General features: G+C 41.4%; 1 protein-coding gene across 1 annotated transcript; it reads right to left on the reverse strand.

The window, feature by feature from the left end:
* Nucleotides 1-207: 207 nt before the first annotated feature.
* On the reverse strand, nt 208-8,820 carry LOC113360169 (the record flags this gene model as incomplete). Its single annotated transcript, XM_026603706.1, has 4 exons — nt 8,803-8,820; nt 2,602-3,595; nt 928-1,063; nt 208-316 (listed from the first exon to the last, which is right to left on the reverse strand). Coding segments are annotated over exons 1-4 (1,257 nt in total), but the record flags the coding sequence as incomplete, so codon positions are not given.
* Nucleotides 8,821-9,126: the final 306 nt, after the last annotated feature.

The following is a 9,126-nucleotide window of genomic DNA, read 5'->3' on the forward strand; positions in this document are numbered from 1 at the left end:
CCTGGAAAAAGATGTAATCGGGAGTCATACAGCAAGACTTTCTGACCAGGAGTGAAGGATTTGCGCAGAATACGCTTGTCATGAAATCTTCATCTTTGCTTGTACAGCTTGGCACTGTCATAAGCCTCATTTCTCAATTCTTCCAACTCGTTGAGTTGAAGTTTCCTTGAATTCCAGCTTCGTCCAGAGAAAGTTCAGCTCTTTGATTGCCCAGTAGGCACGATGTTCTAATTCCACAGGTAGATGGCACGGCTTTCCATACACTAGACGATAGGGGGACATGCCAATTGGTGTCTTATAAGCTGTTCTATAGGCCCACAAAGCATCATTCAATCTCAATGACCAATCTTTCCTGGACGGGTTGACCGTCTTCTCCAGAATGTGCTTAATTTCCCTATTAGACACTTCCACTTGTCCACTAGTCTGAGGGTGGTACGGAGTAGCAACCTTGTGAGTTATGCCATACTTGCGTACTAAAGACTCAAAGTACTTGTTACGAAAATGTGAACCGCCGTCACTGATGATAGCTCTAGGGGTACCAAAACGTGCAAATATGTTTCCTTTAGAAATGAAAGTACCACCTTGTGGTCATTTGTTCTGGTTGCTATGGCTTCTACCCACTTAGAAACGTAATCAACTGCGACTAGGATGTACAACTTGCTGTCAGACATGGGAAATGGACCCATGAAGTCTATCCCCCAAACATCAAAAATCTCCACAATCAAAATGGGGTTCAATGGCATCATGTTTCTCCTCGAAATGCTTCCTAGCTTTTGACAGCGTTCACAAGCAACACAATAATCATGGCAATCCTTGAACAATGATGGCCAATAGAATCCACACTGCAAGATCTTTGCAGCGGTTTTCTTGGCACTGAAATGGCCTCCACATGCTTGGTCATGACAGAAAGATATCACATCTTTCTGTTCAGTGTTGGGGACACATCTCCTAATGATTTGGTCTGGACAGTACTTAAACAAATATGGGTCATCCCAAAGGAAATGTTTGACTTCAGCCAGGAATTTAGAGCGGTCTTGTCTCGACCAACGTGAGGGCATCCTACCTGTAGCGAGGTAGTTAACAATATCAGCAAACCAAGGAAGGTCTGAGATAGACATCAGCTGTTCATCTGGGAATGATTCTCTAATCAGCTCACATTCATCAATAGACTCTAAAGTTAATCTAGACAAATGATCAGCAACCACATTCTCACAACCTTTCTTATCACGGATTTCGAGATCGAATTCCTGTAATAAGAGTATCCATCGAATAAGGCGAGCTTTAGCATCCTTCTTGGAAAGAAGATACTTCAAAGCCGCATGGTCTGTGTATATGATGATCTTAGACCCTATCAGATAAGATCTAAACTTGTCTAATGCGAAAACGACGGCAAGCAATTCCTTCTCGGTAGTTGAATAATTGAGTTGGGCATCATTAAGGGTTTTGCTAGCATAGTATATCACATATGGTAGTCTATCAACTCGCTGTCCTAAAACAGCACCAACAGCATAATCAGAGGCATCACACATAAGTTCGAACGGAAGCTTCCAATCGGGTGGTCGGACTATAGGAGCGGTGGTGAGAAGGGTTTTTAATTCCTCCCATGCCTTCACACAAGCAGCATCGAAATTGAAGGCAACATCTTTGGAGAGAAGACTGCACAGAGGTCTGGAGATTTTGCTGAAATCTTTGATGAATCGCCGGTAAAAACCAGCATGACCTAGAAATGATCTGATCTCCTTCACAGAGCAAGGTTGTGGTAGATGTTGAATGAGGTCAACTTTAGCTTTATCCACTTCAATTCCTTTTCTGAGATGATGTGTCCTAGAACTATTCCTGAATTCACCATAAAATGGCATTTTTCCCAATTTAGAACAAGGTTCTTTTCTTTACATCTGGATATCACGAGGGCAAGATGCTTCAAACATTCGTCAAACGAGGAACCAAAAACAGAGAAATCATCCATAAAGATCTCGAGAAAACTATCTATCATGTCAGAAAAAATGCTCATCATGCAACGCTGAAAAGTAGCAGGTGCATTACACAACCCGAAGGGCATACGTCTATAAGCAAACGTCCCAAATGGACACGTGAATGTAGTTTTTTCCTGATCTTCCGGAGCAATGTGAATTTGGTTATAACCGGAAAAGCCATCTAGAAAACAGTAGTGACTGTGTCCAGACACACGTTCTAGCATTTGGTCAATGAAAGGGAGCGGGAAGTGATCCTTCCTTGTTACTGTGTTCAACTTCCTGTAGTCGATGCATACTCGCCATCCTGTGGTTGTACGAGTAGGGACTAATTCATTCTTGTCGTTCTGAACTACAGTAATGCCTGACTTCTTAGGCACAACTTGAATGGGACTAACCCATTTGCTATCGGGAATTGGGTATATGATACCCGCATCAAGTAGTTTCAGGATCTCTCCTTTGACTACATCTCTCATGTTAGGATTAAGTCTCCTTTGCATTTCCCTCGATGGTTTGGCATTCTCTTCAAGGTTAATGTGGTGCATGCAAATGGTGGGACTAATTCCTTTGAGATCTGAGATGGTCCATCCTAAGGCCTCTTTGTGTTCCTTAAGTACTTCTAAAAGCTTACTTTCCTGTTCCGTGTCTAAACATGATGAAATAATGACAGGTAAAGTATCAGAAGAACCTAGGAATGCGTACTTCAACGTACTAGGCAACGTTTTCAATTCAAGCTTGGGTGGCTCAACAATGGATGGAATAAGCTTGGAATCAGAGAGTAGGGGTGGTTCCATTTCATATTTCCTTTCAGTGACGTCCATTTGAGGTACAGATTCGAGCAGAGATAGGACGTCACTACAGTATGCATCATCATAGGAATCAGGGTTAAAGTTCTCCATACATGCTTGAAAGGGGTCGACGGATAGAATGTTAGTCAACGAATCTTGCATTAATCCTTCAATCATATTAACTTCATGCACATCATCATCATCAAGATTCACAGGTTGTTGACTAATATCGAACACATTCAATTCTACCGTCATGTTACCAAAAGACAGTTTTAACACTCCATTCCGACAATTAATGATCGCGTTGGACGTAGCCAAGAAAGGACGTCCTAAGATGACAGGAATGTGACAGTCTGGGTTTTGTACAGGTTGAGTGTCTAAGACAATGAAGTCTACGGGAAAATAGAATTTGTCAACCTTGATCAAAACATCTTCGACCACTCCACGAGGAATCTTGACAGATCGGTCTGCCAGTTGTAGAGTGATAGATGTTGGTTTCAACTCCCCAAGACCTAACTGCTCATAAACAGAATATGGCAGTAGGTTAACACTTGCACCTAGGTCTAATAACGCTTTATTGACCGTGTGTTCTCCTATAGTGCAAGAAATTGTTGGACATCCTGGATCCCTAAACTTGGGTGGAGTTTTGTTCAGAATGATGGAACTTACCTGCTCAGCTAAGAAAGCACGTTTTTGCACATTGAGCTTGCGCTTTTGAGTGCACAAGTCTTTGAGGAATTTGGCATAAGCAGGGATTTGCTTGATTGCTTCAAGAAAAGGAATGTTGATGTTGACTCTCTTGAACAGATCTAACATCTCATTGTAATGGGTACTTTTCTGTTGATAGATCAATCTTTGAGGAAATGGGGCAACAGGAAGATGAGTTGGCAAAGGGACATTCACAGCAGTAGAATTGTCAGATTTTCCAACTTGCTCAGATTCTTTGGTTTTCTGGGGTTGTGGAGACAGTGTGGAATTTGTATCAGATTCATTAGGTTCGCCCACGTTGTTCTCGATGACTTTACCACTTCGGAGGGTGGTAATGGCATGGATTTGATCAGGTGAGGTTTCAGTGCAGGATGTTGTGCCTGTTTGAAATATCCTCTTTGGATTTTGTTGGGGTTGGCTCGGAAGTTTACCCTTTTCTCTCTCACATTTGATCCATCTTTTGATCTAGATTTTTCTGACTTTGCATCAAACTCTGGAACATTTCCTCTAGGGTGGATAATCTCTTGTCGGTATTGTGTTGAGGATATGATTGTTGTTGAGAGTTTGATTGTTGTTGAGGGTTTCTCGGGTGTTGATAACCTTGATTGTTCTGATATCCCTGATTGTTTTGATAGCTCTGATTGGGTTGAGATGGTCCTCCTTGAGTGGGTCCTTTTGACCATGAAAAGTTAGGGTGGTTTCTCCATCCTGGATTGTAGGTCTGTGAATAAGGGTTATGCTCTGGTTTTTGAAACATGGCATGTGCCTGTTCAAGCCTAGACTCCTGGACTGCAAGCAAATCTGGACAATTTTGGAATTGATGGTTGGGGTCGTTACAAGCAGCACAAACAGACGAAGCGACATGTTCTCGGAGAGTAGTGGTGGAAGGTTTTGAATTTTTATGTAGTTCTAACTCTTCTAATCTCCTAACTATTGATGCCATGTTTGCTCTTCCCTCAAAATCCGCTTCAATCCTAAAAGCCTTTGCTTCGGATGTAGTCTTTCTGGTTTCACGGATGGATTCCCACTGTTGCGTCTTTTCAGCTACTTCAATCAAGAAGTCCCAAGACGCGTCAGCAGTTTTATCTACGAATAGACCATTACACATCGACTCAACCGTTGTTCGGGTGGACACATCTAGACCTTCATACAAAATTTGCACAAGTCTCCATTTTTCAAAACCATGATGGGGACATTGGAGCAATAATTCATTGAATCTCTCCAGGTATCTAGCTAAGGTCTCACCTTCTAATTGCACAAAGCTATTCAGACTTTGACGAATTGTCGCAGTCTTGTGGTTCGGGAAAAACTTTTTGAAAAACTCCTTTATGAGGTCATCCCATGTCATGATGGATTGAGGCTGTAAAGCATAGAGCCAGGCCTTTGCCTTATCTTTCAGGGAGAAAGGAAAAAGCCTTAACTTCAGGGTTTCGTCGGTCATTTGAGTGAAACGCAGAGTTCCACAAATTTCCTCGAATTCTCTCACGTGGTGGTACGGGTTTTCATTCTCAACACCTCTAAAAATAGGAAGCATCTGTATTGTGCTTGATTTCAGCTCATAATGGCCATTAGCCTCGGGCAGCAAAATACAAGAAGGTTGACTGGCTCTAGTTGGGTACATATAATCCTTGAGGGTACGGGGTTCTCCCATTGTTTCTGGTTGATCTGGACTGTCTCCCTCAGAACTTAAAATTTCGATAGGTTCGTCTGGGTTAATTCTAACAAGTCTGTTTGTCTGGTCTCTGTAGGTCACAATCATGTCCTAGTAGGTACCTTAACTAACATGTTGGTCAGACAGAGCAATCGGAAACAGTTTGGCCCACAAGGGTTATGAAGATTTGGTTTTGAATGGGTTTTGGTTTAAAGAAGGGGTTTTGTTTTTGGTTTAAAAAAATTTGGGCTTTGGAAAAATTTTTTTGAACTAAACCTAGCATAAATTATCACAACTCATAAAAGAAAATAAAAACAATAATAATAATTAAAACAAACCCATAAAAGAAAAAAAGAAAAATAAAAGAAAAATAAAAGAAAACAAAAAAATAATTACAGTCCCAAATAAAAAAGAAAAAGAAAATAAAAATAATTACAATCCCAAATAAATAATTAAATTAATTATTACAAGCCCGAATTTGAATTTAAATGAGGCCCAAGTGGGTTAACTCATGGGTTAGGCTTACTTGTTTTTTGGAGGGAAGCCCAAAAATAGGCTTTTAGTCCCCTTTTAGTTGCACAGCCCAGTTGGGCTTTATGATCGTCCTAAGCAGCTCACGTCCAAGCCCAGCAGCAACAGGTGGAGCAGAGCCCAGCAGAATCTGCAGCGAAGCCCAGGAGCAGAAGTTGCAAGCCCAGCGAGATTGAGGTTACTAAGCCCAGCTCAGTTGGTTCAAGCCCAGCTCAGTTGGTTCAGAGCCCAGCAGCAGAGGGTGCACAAGCCCAGTTGACAGCTTCAGTTGGCAGCCCAGCAGGCTTGGCAGCAGCAACAGCAGCAGCAGCAGCTTAGCAGAGGAAGCACCAACAGCAGCAGCAACAGCAGGCAGCAGCAGCTCAGCAGAGAAGGCAACAGCAGCAGCAGGCTTTGCAGCAGCAGCTCAGGTAACAGCAGATGGCAGTACCACTCCCCGGCAGCGGCGCCAAAAACTTGGTGTGAAAATGGGAAGCACACAAAAGCTTGCAAGTATACAAGGCCAAGTTATGATATAGAAGGTAAGCAGGGAGTCAGTCCACAGGGAGTGGGAGCATACAAGAGAAACCTAAGCTAACAATGGTGACAATGCACTATGGCAGTGAGCAAAGCAAGGTAAATAGCATGAACCAAGGGTGCAAGGTAAAGCAGCAAAGAAACAGCTAAGAAAACAGCAAGGTAAAGCAGCAAAGAACCAAGGCTTGGAAGCCAAGGGCAAGGTGAGGATTGTGCACTGACTTCAGTGCACAAAAGGCTTCAAAGTGCAAGAAAAAAAAGGCAAGAAAATAAACTGAATTGAAAGCACACAGAACTGAAAATGTAAGTGACTGAGAAGGAATTGGTGGGTAAGCCAAGGCTTAGGATCCACCTTGTGTCCTAACCAAATGACATGTTTCTAGGTTGAGTTTGATCCTATGCATACATCTAGAAATAGAAGAATACTAAATTGCTCAATAGTCTGCCCCTAGCATTGGCTGTCTTTTGACAGCACAGCCAATCACAGGCACTATGTGCATTGGTATCTCCCATTTTCTCAAGCAAAACAGAGCATGGAAGTAACTATCCTAGCTTCTAGTCACTTGACAGTGCACAAGGCTTCAGCTGAGCCTTGGCCTGATGCTATTTAGCTCATGCTAAACATGGATAAAGCAATAACATTCATCATATGCGATAATTCAGATACAACTAGCAACATTTGAGATAACTAAAAACATATGCAACTTTCAACTGTCAACAGTTATGCAAAAATCAGAAATTGGAATTGCAAAATTAAAATTGTTCTAATTCTCTACTGGCTAGTCCAGAGAGATACACAGTATCTTTCACACACTCCACATAACACCAATTTATACCCCCCCTATCAGAATTAGGGTTCACAGCCCATTTTCCCCAAAATCAGAAAATCAGGTGAAATTGATTTACCTAATGTTGATGAGATACTCGCTCCATCTCGTCGACCCACTCTCCAATTACTTCTTCTCGTTCATCTCCTGCTCCAATTGCTGCTCTAACATCAACTTATATCCCCAATTTCTCACCTAGGGTTTCAGTGATGAGAGATGAGAAATTGAGGAGATTAGTTGATGAAAAAGAGGTAAAACGTGATAGTGATGATGGGTTTAGGTGTGGTGGTGATAGAGTGATTTGGGGAGAAGATAGTGGAGTGATTTGGGGGAAGGTAGTGGTGATGGAGACGGACATGGTGGTACTGTTGCAGAGAGGGGGGGGAAAGATGGTTTCGATGGATTTGGGAGAAGGGTGTGTTTGGCTAATGGGTGTAGGGTTCGGGTACTAGGGTGTTGAGCAGGTGTAGAGGATTTTGATGTTTCGCGAAGCTGGACCGATGGATGGGAAGATGGTAGGTGGATCTGACGGCGATGCGGAGGCAGGCGATGAGCGACCGTCGGATGAAGAGATACGACGAAACGAACGGTACTTGATGGAGTTAGGTACTGTAGTGTAAGGCGGAGATATCAAACTTCGATGCACAGCAAGGGATCGACCGTTGGATGATGAGATGGATCCAATCTAACGGCTGAGAATGGAGGCGGGTATGGATATAGAAAATGGGTTTGGGTAAGGGTTTGGGCTTGGAAAACCTTGATCCCACTTCTTCTTTAAGAGCAACTTTCTTCTTCTTGAGCCCATTTCCAGCTTTTTGGACGTGCGCTCCATTCTTTGCGGCTTCCTTGCGTAATTTCTCCCGGCTTTTCACCACTTTTCTGCTCTTTTTGCTCCGCAACTCATCCAATCTTTATTTATTACCTAAAAATGCAAAATTAAGTAAGAAAAATATTTATTCTTGAAAACAATGAAAATACAGAATATGAGATAAAATGTAGAATTAATGCATAAAAGATGAGTTAAATGCCAACAAAAAGGGATAAATATATACAATATTTGGCACTCATCATTGCCAAAGAATTTCAAACTTCTCTTGGTAAGGAATTCGAGATGAGCAATGTTGGGGAATTAAGATTCTTTTTGGGGTCTAAACTTTCAACAACATAAGGATAGAATTTCGATTTCTCAAGAAAAGTATGCAAAGGATCTCGTTAAAAGATTCGGTCTTGAGAAAAGTTTTCCCAAGCTAACTCCATGCCCACGACTGGGAAGCTGCATAAATATGAGAAAGGTGTTAATGTTGACCAAAAATTATACGGGTCCATCATTGGAAGTCTTTTATATCGAACCGCAACAAGACCAGACATTTCTTTTAGTGTTGGTTTTTGTGCTAGATTTCAAGATAGTCCAAACGAATCTCATCTTGCAGATGCTGAAAAGATCATATGGTATGTACATCATACTATCAGTTATGATCTCTCTTATACGTTCGATACTAATACTGATCTCACACACATATTCTGATACATATTGGGCAAGTTGTGTAGAGGATAGAAAAAGTACATCGGGAGGATTCTGCTAAGTGGGGATAAATCTTGTTGCTTGGCATAGCAAGAAACAAAACTCACAATCTCTATCCACCTGTGAAGCCGAATATATTGCCGCAGGTTCGTGTTGTACTCAAATTTTATGGATGAAACAAATGTTTACTGATTATGGAATCGATACTAGAACAATGAAAATCTTTTGTGATAACTCAAGTGCGATTCGAATAACTGAGAATCCCGTTGAACACTCAAGAACAAAGCACATTGACATAAGATACCATTTTATAAGGAATCTATTTGAAAATGGTATTGTTAACATTGAGTTTGTGCCATAAAAAAATGGTTGATATTCTCACCAAGCCTCTAGACACCGCAAAGTTTGAACACCTTCGGCAGTATATTGTTGTTGCTTTGGTTCATTAAATCAAGTTGGAAGCATTTCCCCTGAATTAAGTTATATCGTTTGGGAAATAAAACTTGAGCTCCAATTAAGGAATTGTTGTCATCTTATTCCAAAAAAAAAGAATTATTTTTTTTATTATTATTAAAATAAGGTCACTCATGAAGTTCTCTTGGGAATGTCTTTT

Source organism: Papaver somniferum, chromosome 3, assembly GCF_003573695.1.
Source record: "Papaver somniferum cultivar HN1 chromosome 3, ASM357369v1, whole genome shotgun sequence".
Classification (NCBI taxonomy): Eukaryota; Viridiplantae; Streptophyta; class Magnoliopsida; order Ranunculales; family Papaveraceae; genus Papaver; species Papaver somniferum.